Source organism: Physeter macrocephalus, chromosome 4 (genome assembly GCF_002837175.3).
Source record: "Physeter macrocephalus isolate SW-GA chromosome 4, ASM283717v5, whole genome shotgun sequence".
Lineage (NCBI taxonomy): Eukaryota > Metazoa > Chordata > Mammalia > Artiodactyla > Physeteridae > Physeter > Physeter macrocephalus.
In genome coordinates, this window is record NC_041217.1 from 47,057,560 (window position 1) to 47,075,493 (window position 17,934).

Sequence of the window (17,934 nt, forward strand, 5' to 3'; positions counted from 1 at the left end):
TAAACACACCACCAAGGCTCAGGAAAAATCAGTCTGCGGACAAGGAAGAATTCTTATTAAAATGGAAAACATGTTTTACTCTCCTGCTCCCCATTTTAAGAAAAGGCCTCTGCCATTAGATGTTGTACCCTGCTCTGACACTGAGGACAGTTTTTCTGGAGCTTTATCCCCTTCAGAACCTGATAAAAAGCTAGAGAAATACACACAGAAGGTTGTACGGTCCAGCACAAGGTTCTAATAATGCAACAACCAGGGAAGACTGGAGATAATTCAATTCTAATTCAATAGAAATTAAGAGTAATGTTGAGCTATAGGAAATAAAAGTAGAATTACTACATCAAATAATTTCAATATGGAAAATAAGTTCTCCAGGTCATTCCCCAATCTCTGAGGTGTTTTCTTTTATATTAAAGGATTTCCAGGGACAAAATGTCCATAGTTTATTGTGAAAGACTGTTTCTTTGTTAATTAGTCTAGCCATCTAGGTATATTTCTTATAGGTAACTGAATTTTCCTGTGAATTTTCATTGTTGGCTTATTCTTCAGCCATGGATAGGGTATATGTGCTTGAGGTACCAGAAGAATACGAATAAATAGTTTGGCAGCTTCTAATCTCAGAAGCAACAGAATCTGCAATAGCTTCTCTCCCATGGCATAGTTCAAAAGGTAAGTGAGAGGTTCTGATAAAAATTTTAAGGGAGAGACAAGGAGATAGGGAAGGATAATTAGCTATGCCAGTTCAGAACAAAGTGTTAGCAAGATGATACTCTTATCCACGTCTCTCACTTTGGAGATAGGGAGGTATTGTCTACCTATGCTGTGGTTTACTGTCTCCAGTGATGTTCTATTTGAGTGATCTTTTTGAGAAATTTAAAGAAAGATTCAAGTGACAAGCAATTGGTTGACATAAAAAGTCTCATAAAAAGATGGGAAGCTCAGTAGCTGAAAGTTATCTTCTTTCCAGCTAATTTTGACTTTTGATGTGACTGTGGCTATCTTTCTGTGCCTACTCCATGTTTTTTCCCATTGTAAAGGAGGAGGGAGCTCTTACTTTATGAGTGGTGAGCTATTTGAGAAGTATAAAAATAGTGTGACACGTGCCTTGATAACACACTGGAAATAATGGCTCGTACATGTATGTGCTTATGCCTAGGTTTGTTTCAATAGACCAGGAGTGGCCACAGCAATTTTCATTTTCTTGACATCTGATGGCCTGGTGCCTGGGGAACATCAGCGGCCAACAGTGACCCTTTACCTGACCGATATCAGTGGAAACAACCACTCTCTTGGTGAGTCTGACAGTTATCCCTTTAGGACCACTAGAGGACAATCCAGTAGACCCAGGAATCAGCTTGATGTCTGTCTCTGATATTGTTTGAGACCTTGCTTACATCATACAGCTATTGAGAAGTTAAAATGAATACTAGATATGGAAACTTGGTACTACATTAAAGACTTAAAATATTATTAATCTCTTGTTTCTCTTCAGGAAGCTATGAACTGTCATGCCAGCATAACCCACTGGTTATCAATGTAACCCATCACTCGAACGTCCTCTTCCACCATACCACCTCAGTGCTGCTGAATTTCTCATCCCCACTGGTGGGCATCTCAGCAGTGGCTCTAAGGACATCCTCCATCATAAGTCCTTCAGCTTCCAACAACTGCATCCCAGAGCACGAGGGGCAAAATCATCAGGGACAGAGGTACAAAGTCCCCTTTCTTCCTTTTTTCTTTCTTTTTGTTGTGATATGTTGCTATCATTTTCATACATACTATTGTATAGTGAGTGCTTGTTCACTAACTAAAAATGGGTCTAAGAACATCTAAAAAGACTTAAGAAGCAAGCAAAGAACAATTCATAGAAGGCACACTTGCGTTTTATATTTTGCTCTTCTTTCCTTAGCTGAGAATAATGTTTCTGTAAATATTTATCATCTTTAAGGTCTTAAAATCTTTTTTACATATAAAACCACTGCCTTCACATCAACATTGTTATGTAAACTGCCAAAAATTATCTGCCAAAAACTCAATGTTTCCTAAGCGATGTATATGTTTTCACTCGTTCCCACCTGGACAGTGTATATAGCAAATTTAACAATTAGTTTCTAAGGCATGTCATATAATCCATTAGATTTACATATGGAAATCAGGACTACATTAGCTATATGTGCCCTTCTGTGGACATCTGTAATTGTCATCTAGATAACATTTCCTGGACTCTCAGCTCCTGCTAGTAAGGAACTGTTCTTCATAGCGTTGGTATGCCCAAGGTTGGCCCTGATGGGGCAAGGAGCAAGCCAAACACAGTAATCTGTGCTGTACTTGGGCTGGACTCATTCTATGAATGGTCTAATCAGTTGAGTGGCACTGTAGGTAAAAGGGTTTGTTCCCTCAAGGAGTGAAGTGTCAGGCAATTGGGATCCTAGTCACAAAAGCTGGAGTTGCAGGCAGCACTCCATCACCAAGGAGGGACTCTGATACCACCTTGCCCAACCTAGGTATCCCAGAAACCCAACCTTGATTAGGGAATAAGTGTAGACAGTACTGATATAGTATATTAGTTATCTTTTGCTGTGTAGCAAATTATACCAAAATTTAGTGGCTTATCATGGTTTCTGTCAGTGAGGAATCTGGGTGCAACTCAGCTAGGTGCCTCTGGCTTAGAGTCTCTTATGAGGTTGCCATCAGCTGTGGGCTAAGTGTGCAGGAAACTCAAGGCTCGAGTGGAGCTGGAGAATTCACTTCCAAGTTCACTCATGTGGCTGTTGGCAAGCCTCGGGAGATCTGCATCCAAACTCACTCACATAGGTGCTGGCAGTGGGCACACTCACATAGGCATGGCTCAGTTCCTTGCCATGTGGGCGTCTCCATAAGGTGCCTGAGTGTCCTTATGACATGGCGGCTAATAATCCAAAAAATAAAGAGAACCAGAAAGGGTGAGTACATGAGAGTCTGCCCAAAAAGGAAGCCAGTCTTTTTGTACCATAATGTTGGAATTGACAACCCATTACTTCTGGTATATTCTATTCATTAGAAATGAGTCAGTTAGTCCCGCCCATACTCAAGAGGAGGGATGTGCATCAAGGCACGAGTCATTACATGCCATTTATCACATGCAGTAATAGTAGTTTATGTTAATCAAGGACTAACTATATGTCAGACATTGCTGTAAGTGCTAGGAAGGGATAGGGTCTAGGTAATGGACGTTGCAACACTACCCGGTTCATCTGCAACTTTTAAGTCTCCTTAGTGAGCAAAAGTCTTCAAATATTAAGGTAAGAATGTAGACTATTAAAATAACATGTTTTACTATAATTATTGCCTCTCTCTTATGTGTTTTCCAATTATTTTCTCTATTGGTTCTACCTCTGGCCTCAAGCCATACAGAATTTCTTTCAGGTCCCTGAAACATGTGTTCTTGATGAGCTCCATGTCTTTGCACACAATGTTCCTACTTTCTTGAATGCTGTCCAGTACTTCTTCACTTCAACTCACACTTGACCATCATGATTCACCTTCGTCTATGAATTTTTGGCAAACTCCCTCCCTATTTCCATAGGACATTGTACACAACCCATGCTTTACAAAAGCAGCTATCACATAAATATACCTATTTATTTACTTGTTGTTCTTTCCCACTCTGAGCTCCCTGCAGTAGGAATTACGCTCAGTATCTCTCAGTACCTACTAAAGGCCCTGGCGCATAAGAGGTGTCAGAAACTGTGCATTGAATGACAGTTACAGACTTTATCTCTAAATCTTCCATGGGACAGAACTGAACAAGCAAAGCAAAAAAGAAGTCACAACCTCTGTAGACCCCCAGGGACAAGAATTCCCCTCACAACAACAGCTGTGAAGTTTTGACAGAGAAATTGATTAATTATGATCACTGCTGCTAGTTCTTCACTTATTTTCATTTGGCAATGAGGGAAAAACAAGTTTTACATGCAGGCATGCAAACCAGTAGAAATAAGATATGATTCTCCAGTTTACACAGAGTGTATCTGGAATGCACGAGAATTTCCAAACCACATGTGACTGACAGGAGCCATGCAAATTGGCTTTTCCTTCTGGGCCAGAAAATCAGTGCAATATAGTAAATTTTGATACACAGGGAACCTAACAGATCCCACATATTTTCTTTGTGGACAGATTTAAAATCTAAATCCCTATGTATTCTCAAATAGTAGAAGTCTTTTAGCATCTTTGTATCAATCACAGTTGTAAATGTAGATAGACCATAATATGAAACCCTCAAATTCTGGGCATAGTGAGAGGGATTTCTGGCTACCTCCTTCTTACCCCTTATGACCTGAATTCCATTAATAATAAAATGGGCAAGGGAGAGCTGACAGATGCCTGACAGTAGAAGATGTGTTATCCATTTTGTATTTAACCATTAATGACCAATGGCCGGCCCTCCTACAACACTTTATCCTTAAACCGGCCTGACTGACCCACAGTATCTCAGCTGAAGGCCAGTAAACCTAAGTCTTGCTCTCCAGTGACATTCATGATCATTACCTTGGACCATTTGGCTTTGATCTTTCTCTTCATATTGTTTCCCATTCTGCTATGATGGCTACCCAGTTTATGACCCTTTGGGCTTAGTCGACTGATAATGAACGCCTTAGTCTTGAAAACCAACTTTAGTGTTCTTGGTTTTGGTCACCAGTGCCCGGTAAGAGTTGAATTCATTTTTACCCTCTGGCTATTTCCTGCTCTAGCCACCTTGGGGAAAGGTCCTGCATAACCTTCCACAGTATCCCATGAGTTGGAGTGTCAGGCAGATCCCCAACCATTCCACCCAGGATTGTGTTGATGACTTTGGGAAGTGGGAACCATCTTTTTTTTTTTTTTTTTTTTTTTTTTTGTGGTACGCGGGCCTCTCACTGTTGTGGCCTCTCCTGTTGCGGAGCACAGGCTCCGGACGCGCAGGCTCAGCGGCCATGGCTCACGGGTCCAGCCGCTCCGCGGCATCTGGGATCTTCCCGGACCAGGGCACGAACCCGTGTCCCCTGCATCGGCAGGTGGATTCTCAACCACTGCGCCACCAGGGAAGCCCGGAACCATCTTTTTGATTAATACAGTGGGATTTTGAATGTGTCCGAGATACAATCCTGGCACTAATAGGTTAATTTTCCTAAATGAGTGGATTAGCTTGCAGATAATCAGGGCTCATGAGTCTACTTTGGAAATTCACAAGGTCAAGTCTAGAAGAATTTACTAATAGGCAAGAATTGCTGATGGGCATGTGTTTCTCCTACAACAGGATTCTGTTTTTTCAGTCACATGAATACAATGAAAACATTAGTTGCAACTTCTCTGACCCTACCTGATGGTATATCCATCAGATACCCCAGTGTTGAATCTTCTGAAGATGAACAATATTATCGCCTCTTTCAGGACATAGGCTGATAGCAATGGTTGAAACTTCTGATTACTCATTTCTTTTCAGCATTTGTACTTTCCTTTTATTGATTTTTCTATCTACCTGCTCTATAAAAGGTTGAGAATACAGTATAACCTTCCAAACAATCGTGCTTCTTTCAATTGTTCCTTGTATTTCAAATAGTTCTGGCTTTTTATAATTTCATATTACATAATTAGGTGTATAAATGCTTGTGACTGTTTTATCTTTATTAGGATCAAAGCTCTTGCCAACCCTTTTGCCCCTTTAAAAGGGTAAGGCTTTGTATTATGCTTTGTCTGGAGTTAAAATTTCCATCACTGCTTTCCTTTTGTTTGTATTTGTTTGATAAATGTTTGCCTTTGTTTTATTTTTAGCCTTTCTCTATCTTCACTGCCAGTGAGGCCATGGCACATTGCTTTACTGCACTGTTTACAAAGGCAGTAGGATTTCACTGTGTAAAACTACTCCAAGCTTTTATTCTGAAATTTTATCTCATGGTCCTCAAGCCTGTAGTATTCTTTAGGACTCTGTAGTATTTTTACCTTTGGGACAGTTATCTCCCAGGATTCAATGGCCTTTGCCAATGGTTCTCCCTTCTCCCCACTTACTTCTACCTCACCCCACCAAGACCCTTATACTTCCTGACCGGAAATCTTGAAATGAGTAAAGAAAGGGTACTGATGAGGACTGATGGATAGAGAACAGAACTGTGACCCCTGAAAAGTAGTGCCCAACTTTCTGGTCTTTACAGGGGCCAGGAAATGAAGAAAGAGTGACCTGTTTCCCTCTTTTCTTTTAGTATGGCTCTATTCTTTATTTGCTTTGCTTTTTTCAGAAAACAAAACAAGAAATGCATGTTTTGGCTTCCGGTGATATTTCTCAATTCAACTCCAATACATTTTGAAATCAGGAGAAAAATCCTCAGAGTCCAGCTATCCACCTTGGTTTTTGGTATTGATAAGAGTTTTCATATTTTTCTGTATTGTTGGTATTTAAGTGGGAAACAGAGAGAAATTACCTCCGAGTATTCTTGTGAGATTACCTGAGAATGATCCATGTGGAGTTTGTAGCACATTCAAACACCAGGTGAGAGGACAGCCCAGGCAGTTTCCACACCATTTCCCATCTTTATCATTTTTACCATCCTCCTTTTACAAGCTGTGACAGTTATCAGTCAACTTATTGCTTCTCACCTCTAGATCCACCCTTATCACCCTAACTCGTAGTACTAGAGCAGGATTTTATTGATATTTATCCTTTGCGGACTGGCACAGTGTTAACTTTTGTCAACAGAGGATTCTGGAAACACACTGTAGGAGAAAGGGTCTTCTCTTCCTGGTTTTGATGTACTTTCTTCTCTCTGGCTGCTGTGATGGGCTCAGCAGTGGTGTGCAGGACACCTGTGGTCACGTACGGCAGGAGTTTGGGTTCCCAGTTGGCGCTTCACAACAATAGCCAAAGATGATAGCTTGGTAATTGATAATTGTGATCCCACTGTGTGTCATTGATTATTAGCATCCCATTTTCCATTGCCAAGTAGCTCAGCATTGTGCTCAAGCCCAAAGGCACAACCAAACAGACTCCCAAATTCTATCTTTGTGACTCTATCTCCTACTACCATTTCCAGTTCCATTGTTTCAGTCGGTCAGGACACAATAATTAGAATAGGGGAAGATTAATATAAATAACTAGTAACAGAGGATTAACTACTAAAGGGTAAAGAGAACCCTAACATAGAAGAGTGGTAGATAAAGGGAGCAATCATTACTTTTAGGGATGAGGGAAGAGTATCCAAGGAAGAGCACCTGACCCCCTCCAAGGCTGTGATTTTGATCTCATTGGAGAGGATGGAGCAGTGGCACACTGGGCGACAGAAAAGTTTGCTGAGGTTTCATAGGCTGAGACTGGCAATCAAGAAACCACCCACTGGGGTGCTGATCAAAACTCATTAAGAAGCTGTCTGTTGAGGTGCTATTGGGACTTTATGGAAAGCTGTCATTGGGGTGCTGCTGAAACTTTCTGGGAGGTCACCTGCTGAGCACTGATGAAACTTGATGGGAAGCCACCCATTGGGGTGCTGCTGAAATTTTGTGGGAAGTCATTCACTGGGGTACCTTTGTGGGAAGCCAGCTGCAGTGCTGGTAGAACTGCTGGGACATGCAGGGTGTCACTGAAACTCATTAAGCGGTGAGCACCACTAGACCGAGGCTGTGTTGGACATCAAGAGCTGCAGAATCAAGAAGAAAAAGCATGTAGGAATCAAGAAGAAACACCCCTTCCTCCTGCAGTGTCTCTCCAGTTATGTCTACTGGGAAAACATGACATCGTGCTAAATGGCAAAAGAGCAATATTTGCATGGTCCATCTCTAGTATCGCAAAGCAGGGCAATGAAGGTGGAGATTTGGAACTGAGAGGGAATAAGCTGATAACTGGCAGAAAATATCTTGTCAAATAACCATGAAGAAACCCCTTCTGTCTGCCTTGTATGTTCCAGATTAAGATTTTCTTTAAGTTCCTGGCTTTAATACTAAGACCAATTTTCAGTATAACTTTTAAGTAGACTGACCTAACTGGAAATGCATATTTTCTTTTTTTAATGCTTTGAACTTATTTTAAGTCCAAGGCAAACATAAAGTGTAAATATCTCTTTAGCTTATTCAGTATAAATACACATTCTGATTGAGATGGAAAACAAGTAATAGATACTCATAAATATAAAACTATAGTGGGTTCTGAGGTTTACCTTAAACTATAGGTTATCAAAGCCAAGTATTCTAATATAAAATTGAATAGGACATTAATCTTTTAAAATGAATATCCATGTGGAAACCTGAGTTATTTCTTCTCTCTCTTGTTCTCACATTCTTTCTCACTCACTGTATATAGTCATGCTTTGATCCTTCTTATCTTTGTGGATAATTGAGGGTTGAGTTGTGTAAAAATTTATGTCTAAAACAGTGAATATGTGTGTTTGTATACACATTGCATATACATTGCCGTATTTTATTTCACATAGAAGAAAGGCTTCTGAAAAATTTAATGTAGACTGATTTGTAAAACTAATTATTCTATATGGTGTGTGTGTGTGTGTGTGTGTGTGTGTGTGTGTGTGTGTGTGTGTGTGTGTAGAAAGAGGCAGACTATTCATCATTCAAAAAATATTTATTAAGTGCCTACAATATGCCAGGAATCATTTTTCAGTTGAGGAAACTGAGACTCAGTGTGTACAAATTCACCTTATTTAAAACTAGCAAAACTAAGAGTAGTATCAAAGTAATTTGTTTTTAAAGAAAGTTTTCATTATATGAATGAAAAGCTGTTTTAGAAACATACTCATGTGACACAGAGGTAGAGAACAAACGTGTGGACACCAAGGAAGGAAAGCGGGGGGTGGTGGTGGGGTGAATTGGGAGATTGGGATTGACATATATACACTAATATGTGTAAAATAGATAACTAATAAGAACCTGCTGTATAGCACAGGGAACTCCACTTCGCTGTACAGTAGAAACTAACACAACATTGTAAAACAACTATACCTCAACAACAACAACAAAATTAATTAATTAATTAATTATTTTTAAAAAGAAATATACTCATGTCTATTACTCTCCAAGAAATTCTTCCACCCTCCCTCAAACTGTATTTGGATTGCGGTAAGAAGATTTTAACTGGCCCTGGAATAATTAAAGAGCACCTGTATTTTAGATATGTTTATGCAAATAGCATATTTATTTTGAGGAATCCATGAAACCAAGAAATGTAGATGTGGGCTCCAAGTAATACAGGTGATCTGGTGATATTTGATGGAGTAGGTAATAAATGGTGGAATTGTAAGGATATTTTGGACTTTTGGAAAAGTTCAGGAAATGAATTATCTAGTGGGGCAATTTCATGGGCAGAATCCAGGGGATTGGGGGTCATTAGAAAAAGAGAAATTTTGCCCCAGCTCCTATGCGGTCCTAGCCCAGACAAAAAGAATCGTATTCCTCGAGGAGAGAAAATCAGAAAAGAAATATTCCATTCTCTTGGAGATTAGAAGTACAGATAAGCCAGAAGGAAGACTACAATTTAAAGCCTGGTTTGTGTATGTATTAGTTTTCTGCAGCTTAAACCAATGCACATTTATACTCTCACAGTTTCTGAAATTCAAGATTTTAGGCCAGGTTTAACTGGGTCCTCTGTAGGCATTTGGTCCCAAAAGGCTGCCAGACTGAGGGCCTGTTTCCTGCTGGATGTTGCACAGATGCTGTCCTCAGTTCCTTACCCCATAGCCATCTCCATGGGGCAGCTCACGCTTGGCAATTTGTTTCTTCAAAGCCACAAAGTGAGAGTCTCTCAGCAAGAGTACCTTTCAGGGCTTCCCTGGTGGCGCAGTGGTTGAGAGTCCGCCTGCCGATGCAGGGGACACAGGTTCGTGCCCCGGTCCGGGAAGATCCCACATGCCGCGGAGCGGCTGGGCCCGTGAGCCATGGCCACTGAGCCTGCACGTCCGGAGCCTGTGCTCCGCAACGGGAGAGGCCACAGCAGTGAAAGGCCCTCTTACCACAAAAAAAAAAAAAAAAAAAAGAGTACCTTTCAATCTTAGGTTGTGTACTCAGAAGTGACATTGTCACCTTTGCCATATTCATTTGGTTAGAAGTAAATCACTGGTCCCACCCGCACTCAAGCTGAGAGAATTACACAAGGTTGTGGATTCTAAGAGGCTGGACTAGTTGACTGTGTGCCTAGACCTTGGCGTTACAAGGATCTCACTGCATGTGTCTCATGGCCTGATAGAGCCACACACTGTACTGATGTAGTTTCAACTTACTAGGCAGCTTAGGTCACAAGGGACATGTGAGAAATTTGCATGCAGGAAAAAAGCATGATGGAAGAACAATGATTCCAAAAGTAAGGTCTTTCTCATAGGGATTCCCCAGTTCTTGGTAGGTGCATTATCTAAACAGCCTTTTACCAGAGAACGTCCTCTCAATACTACATTATCTAGGTCCACCACATCCATTTTATGACTGATCCATTTCCACATTTTATTCCAAAGTTCATTTTCCCTTTTCCCTAAGCCTGAGCCACCTTCTCAATAGCTCAACCAGAATTGTTACAGTGTTCATTAAAGTGAAAAACAATCAGTAATATCAATTGGGTTTCTTAGAAAATCATAAAATTATTTTAAAAATCTAAAAATAAAAAATGTGGTTATTATTTAAATGATCTGCATTCTGACTCTTTTCATAATGTAGGACAATTGAGGGTTAATTTATTTAGCAATTTGGATCTAGTAAAATGTGGTTATATGTGTGTAAGTGTGTGTGTGTATGTATTTTATTTTTACACAAGGCAGTCTTTCAGAGAAGATGAATATGCATTGAATTATATAACTAAATTTTAAAATGATTTAGCTTTTTAAATGATTATGCCATTCAGAAAGGCGTTATTTTTTAAGTAAACTAGAAATATTTTTGTAAAGAACAGTGTCATCCCCAGATTTTCTCCTGTTCTCTTTCTTTCCTGCATAAATGTGGATTTTCCTCTTTACTTAAAGCAGACCGAGCATGAGCACATAAAGTCTGAGTCAAGAGGAAATAATGAACACACACGTTGTGCTCTCGTATGATTCTATATTCAAGGCAACAGCTCTTCAGCCGAATTTATCTTTTGCATTAAAAACATTTACTATTAGGCTGTTACTGTGGACATCAGTGAGAGTTCAGCCTCCAACTCTTTTATACTTGACATAATGCCTGACATAATTAACATACCTGCCATGTTTTGTTAATCATGCTTGTGTAAAGAAAAGAATCAGGTAATTAAAAATGAGTAGGGGCTTCCCTGGTGGCACAGTGGTTAAGAATCCACCTGCTAATGAAGAGGACATGGATTCGATCCCTGGTCCGGGAAGATCCCACATGCCTTGGAGCAACTAAGCCCGTGCGCCACAACTACTGAAGCCTGCGTGCCTAGAGCCCACGAGCCACAACTACTGAAGCCCGAGCGCCTAGAGCCCACGCTCCACAACAAGAGAAGCCACCGCAATGAGAAGCCCACGCACCACAGCAAAGAGCAGCCCCCGCTCGCCACAACTAGAGAAAGCCCGCGCACAGAAACGAAGACCCAACACAGCCAAAAATAAATAAATAAATTTATTTTTAAAAATCAGTAATAGAAGAATAGCGTATAGCTGATTTGGTTTGAAGTGCCTCAGGATGCACAGAGACCTGCAAATTTGTGTACATGTATATTAGTTTAGTCACTTTTGTTTTCTCTGTGGAGCCTCTGTTCTTCAGATTCTGTTTCCTGAAGCTGGGACTGTAAAAAATAAATAATTCAGGGAGAAAAGCCAACAGTCAGCTACCACCAAATAACTCATATCTTTCCATTTGCGATTTACAAACTTCGGTAACACGCAGGGTTAAGGCTATCTCAGGCTGGCTCACCTCAGCTGCCTTGCCTCTTCAGATCCCCCCTTTGAATGACATCGCTGTGCTGTGACACAAAAGATGTCTTTAGCCTTAGAAAGCTAATCTTGAAAAGGTGGATCTGCTGACCAAGAAGATAGCACCTTCATCAGTAAGTCAAGTATAGAGGATTTCTGGGTCACCCTCCATTGTCCGTGGAGAGTTCACTGTAGACATGGGATTTTGGTTGGGGAGTGGAGGGACGTGGTAGAAAGGAAAGCACCTTTTCCATAGAATTCACTTCTATGACTTTTGTAACCCCCAGAGAATTTCTGGGAGCAAGTGGCTGTGTTTTCCATTTGGAAGATGTTGGGACGCCTCAGGTGTAAAATTGTTTCTTCTTGGTTGCACCATAGATTACTGGTAGAGCTGGGGCTAGATTATAAGGCCTCTGAGCCTGAGTCCAGGGGCATGCATCCAGAGCACAGATCAGTGCCTTGGCATTCCATCCCTGCTGTAATCAGTTTGTGAGCCTGGTCTTAGTAATAGGATCATTCCATCTCTATTATCCGTCCTTCTGCTTCATGCTTCATTATTCCCTGGAACCCTCATTGCTGCTGCTTTACCAATTCCTACTGCGCTTCAATTATTTGGAGTTCAGATTTAAAATGCCAGCACTTTCCCTTCCTTCTCTTCCTGGGTTGGGCCCCTATACCTTGCCAGGCTTCTCTGTTCCCTACTCAGTCCTATGTAAAACATTCCAATCACCTCCCTTTTGATAGCCTCACAAAGTAAAGGGCTTCTTCCTTTCTTGTGCTAGGGGCTACAGGCTAAAGCATCTATTTATCCTTTGGCTCTTCATCTTTTATATTTAGCATAGGGTTTCCTTTTAATGTTCCAGGATGATGGGAAGTGTTCTCTCTTGCTGCCGGGAAAGGCCCTATAGAAATGAAATATGTATTGCATTTCTATTCATTTGATTATCTTCTTCCCCAAAGCAGTTTAGCAAATTAACCTTGAATCTGTTTTTGCTTCTTAAGCAAGAAAAGAATTATAGCTGCTCAGTTGCTCCCTAGGTTTCTTGCTCAACTTCCTTTTCCCAGAATGATTTGTCCATAAAATAAGAGGGAAGGAGGAGGATCCACTGGCGAGGATTCTGGTTCTCCTGGCCAATGATGGATGGCCTGGTGAAAGACAGATCTACTTTGGGAGGCACAGTGAGCTGTTTGAGTCTTTTCAACTGTTTACTCTCATGGGGTTATAGAGGAAAAATGGAAAGGTCATGGACATGGTCTCATTTAGGGGTTTATTGGGGCATGGCTAGACTACTCTAGAAATAGCCTTTATTAAAATATTACGTTGTCTGAGATGGTTCCTTTATTAAAATATTACGTTGTCTGAGATGGTGGGATACATTCTTAGAACCAGTTGGGTGGCAGCCTTCAGGTTTCAGATTTCAGGGCTACAGGCACAGACATCTTAGGAAGACTTGGGGTTTGAGCCTACCGCTAAGGATGGTTTCAAAACAGTGACTTCCCAATGCCTTATCACAGTGTCTGAAAGTCCACAGTTAGGAATTATTTTGTTCAAGTCCTGATAATCTCCAGCAGTCTCTTTAAAATAGGCAATAACCACGTAATAGAAATAGAAATGTCTTAAGTCGTTATCAACTGTTTACGCCAGAAGTATTCTCTTATGGACCTTGCCAATTCAAAAGTATACCAGAGCCCTGCTGAATTGCAACCTAGTGTAGGTCACTGGAAGTTTGGGGGAGTGTGAGAAGCAGGAAAAGTGGTGCTGAAAAGAGAAAATGAAAAAAAAGAGAAATGAGTTTTAAATATCACCTGCTTCCCAATTTTTCTCAGGGCTGGCCCTGTGCTTATGGTCTGTATTAATGGCAGCTGGTGGAGAAAGCACAGAAAATAAAAACAAGCCAGTATTTCCAGGGTTCTGTCGTCTTGCCAGCCTGCCAAATAGACAGACACTGTTGACGGATTTGACCCTAAGTTCTGGTTGCAAGGACTCTCAGGCCATGGTTCGGGGTAGCCATAACCGTGGAGACAGAGGAAGCCTAGTGATTAGAATGGCAGCAAGCCCAATGTCCAGACCCCTGCCTCTCACATTTGGCCGCATCGTCTAGTCTCACCACACGATTTTAGGACAGTCCCTTCCCTTCTTTGGGTCTTCATTTCTCCATAAGCAAATGAGCCATTGATGTTGCAAGGCTTGGGAATGCTAGGAAGAACAAAAGGACAGAAGAGAGTAATATTCCAAATCTGATGTCAACCAAGGACTGATAAATTCCTGAATTACGAGATGATGGGAACAATGTGAAGCTTCTGTTGGGGAGTCCAGAAACTTTATGGGGAAAGGAAGCCAAGGGGGAGAGAGAGTCCCAGAGGGGCCCAACATGTGTTTTATATTCTACTTCTATATGTGAATTTGGGGCTCATTCAAGGTGCTGGCTTGCGACTCCTCAAGACCTCAGTTAACGCGTAGCTTGTATATAGCCACACAGAAGCCATGCTACCCTTTCTTCCTGCCTTGTAAGTACTGTTCTAGGAATGCCACAGATGGAAGCTCATGCCCATTAAACTTATTTTTTTTTTGCAAGTATATTTTTTTATTAGTTATCTGTTTTATACATATTAGTGTATACTTGTCAATCCCAATCTCCCAGTTCACCCCACCACCACCCCCACCTCCTCATGCCCATTAAACTTTATTCTCAGGATTATGTTGTTCCCTCACTTAACTCCACCTGTTTCACAATTCCCCAGCCTTGGCCTATGAATATGGCTGGGGAAGTGTCACTCCTGTATTAATAGTTTAATTGGTGCCCCGGGAAGAATAGTGGGGTGGGTATAGGGGGAGTCCGCAGTGCAGTCATTTGGGGGCTCCAGCGATCACTCCTCATTAGGAAATGCCTCACGCGGAAATAGTTACTGGCTTTGCAAACTGGAAAAAAAGTTTATTATATATATTCTATATAGACATAATATTTGTTTTTATTGTTGTTGTTTCTGACGAGTGATTATGTTTCCTTGGTGCCGTGCTAGGCTGCACATTCTCTGCCAGTGAGCCAGAAATTGTTTTGACTCTTTGGTGTTCCACATATTTTATAATCTACATTAAAATCGTCAGTTCTGAAACTTGGTGAGACAGGGATTTTGAAAGGGAGTGCTTTTGGCTGTGTGATGTAAATCTGTTTTTCTTTAGAGGAAGAGGGGGCATTTGGATGGGACTTCTAGTGTTACAATCAGGCATGGTAAAAAACCATGCCCAGAAATAGAAATGAGTGAAGCAAATTACTAGTCCTGGGGCCACCAGAGTCCAGTCCTGAACTTAGGAATAGGTCACATTCGAGGAAGAGATGGGCATCTCCTGACAGAGATGTTTTCAGGGACCAACTTAGGGGCAAAGACTTCAATAGAGGGGCAGAGAAAACCTCCACTTTCCCAGGATATAGGAAGGAAGGAGAAGTCTGCTTAGTGCAGTAATTCATTTCTTTGTCATGTGATGGAAAAATCAGAATTATTACTGAGATTCCTCTGTTTCTATCAGATGAGACTCTTCAGAGGAGAAGAATTTGAATTAATTTTCCCTTCTTGGTCAGTATGACCTTTCAGTAAAACTCCTCAAAGTACCAGCTTCGTTCTGCCCAAGAAGGCTGATGGAAATGTACTTGACATTTAATCTGGTTCTTGTCCTACAAAGCAAAGATGGAGCCAGTAGTGAGGAGGAAGTAGAAGGGGAGCCAGAATGGAGGCCATATGTTTTTGTATTTGTTTGGAGAAACAGCAAAGCTCTCTAAGGATGGATATTATTATTATTATTTGGTTTTGCTGTTGCTGGTGGGAACATTAACGAGGACTCCATCTCTTCCAGTCCACTCTACTTTCTGTACATATTACTTCCGTCTGCTGCCAAACCCAGAGCATACATTTCTTCTTAGCCCATACCCTCTTATTTCAATAAGAATCGGTAAAACAAAGTGGAGGAATGGAGAGAAATCTGATCCTCTTTTACTATGTAACCTTCAAAGAGTTGTTTCTACAGAAAACACTGGGATTTCTATTTGGTCAATGGTGGCACTTCTTGGATAAATGAATTGCAATATTTTGTTTAACTAAACAACTTAAATGTTGGGACATTAAGCAAAAACTTACACTAGGAAAGAAAGATTGTGAGCAACTCTTTTTTGGGGTTCTCTACCACATCCTGCCCATTCATGGGTTTTCTGTACTCCCACTCCAGTAGCACCATCACCTCATCTAGAAAATTAAATACCATGTTAAAGCTGGAAGGGGCCTTTGAGAGAACCTAGTTTAACCCCGTCATTATACACATTTGCAGACAAAAGGCCAGAGTGGTTAAGAGACTTACCCAATGTCATAGAGCTAAGCAGGGACAAGCCAAGACCTGAACCCAAGTCACATTGGCCTTGATCTACTACTTTCTCCATCACACCATGCTATTTCTCAAAAAGTATGATACAGATGCCAGAAAGTTTCTCCTAAACTAATCTAGATTCCAGATATCAAGTTGGATGCCTGAGGGAGGGTGGGACGTTGGCTTTAGAAAAGTTCATGAGCTGATGTCAGCCTGATTTTGAGTTTAACCTAAAGCTTAATTAAATGTTTCTTTGTTATTATATTGTAGTCTGAGTGTGGTAGGAAGTTCTGGAATATCCCATAATTTCTTTTGGGCTCAATTTCCTCATCTCTAAAATGAGGAATTAGGGTTGAATTATCTTTAAGGTCCATTTTAGTTTTAACAAACTGTGGTTCCTCTAAGATCATTTTTAAAGGTCTTCCCCACCCTCCATCTGTCACATGCAAGAAATGGGGTCTTTAGTGCATAACTTCCATCAGCTCTTACATGGGAGAAATAAGGTTTCACTATTGATTCTGAATAGTGGAATAGTGTCATAGCCTTCTGAAATTCCTCCAGGGTGGCACAGACCCTCAGGGGAACCTTACACCAAAGCTGTGAGGAAGCTGTGGACAGAACGGCCAGGACTTCACCCATTCCTTAGGAACTACCCGGCTTCCCAAATGTGGACCTTGGCTGAAAGTGAAGCCAGCTTCAATCTAGTGGCCTCAAGCAATGGAACATTTTAAAATGTGCCTGATTTGGCATGCCCTGGGGCACAGCTCATGGTAGGTTTTGTTAGTGAGTCTGTCTGCTGTCTCTGCTGAGAATGATGTCTGCTTTCTGATGTTAGCCTTACTCTGTTCCTCAGCAATCACTGAAAGGTAGAGGAAGATTTGGGGGACTTGCCTCTAAGTCTATCATCAAATATCGATGTTGACTCTTTTCCGTATAGGTTCTTTAAATTTGTTAGTCAGAATTTAAGAGCCCCGCCCCTACTGAATTTTCTTCAGTTCTCAGTGGCAGGGAGAGGAAATGGTGATTTTGTCTAGGTTTTTAGAGTGCTACTTTGCTCTGTGTTCTGTCTGGAAAGCATTGGAGGTATCTTTCTGGCATATCTCTTTTGCCTTTCCAAATCCTATTAATTTATTGAGGTCAAATCATATCCAATGATAAAACTTTCTCTGGAACAGCCATGGATTTATAATCGGTACCACATGATTTAATTATTTTCTCTCTTCAGCCGTATTGAAAGATTCTTCAGAATGGGGGAAATGTTTTATACTTTTGATCTGTCTTATGACTCCCACGTGATAATTTGTGCTGAAAACATTAAAGCATAATGATGAAACAGTGGAACGAGTTTCTCCTTCTGGAATCAGCATTTGTTATTTTATAGTCTTGGCCTATGGAATTTGTTGACATATCTTTCAGGTTACACATACCCAGATCTTTATGGTGCTGGGTTTCACTCCTGGTGAGCATCAAAAACTTTGAAACTTAAAATAAAATCACAGCTGTGAGGATCTCACCACAAGCCTACAGGATCAAAATCTCCAGGGGACAGAGCCTGGGTATCTATATTTTTTAAATGCTGCCTCTAAGTGAGTCAAATATACAACTACGGTTGACAAAGTCTGCCTTGTGGCAGATGAGGGCCATTCTTTTTTTTTTTTTTTTTTTTTTGCGGTACGCGGGCCTCCCTCCGTTGTGGCCTCTCCCGTTGCGGAGCACAGGCTCCGGACGCGC

General features: G+C 41.0%; 1 protein-coding gene across 1 annotated transcript in view; it reads left to right on the forward strand.

Annotated features, from left to right (window-relative positions):
- Positions 1-17,934, forward strand: part of PAPPA2 (pappalysin 2) — a 295,372-nt gene that overhangs the window by 201,723 nt on the left and 75,715 nt on the right. The window contains exons 12-13 of the mRNA XM_024133710.2: positions 1,154-1,289; positions 1,490-1,706. Coding sequence (XP_023989478.1) covers positions 1,154-1,289; positions 1,490-1,706 — 353 coding nt within the window. The remainder of the gene's footprint in view (positions 1-1,153; positions 1,290-1,489; positions 1,707-17,934) is intronic.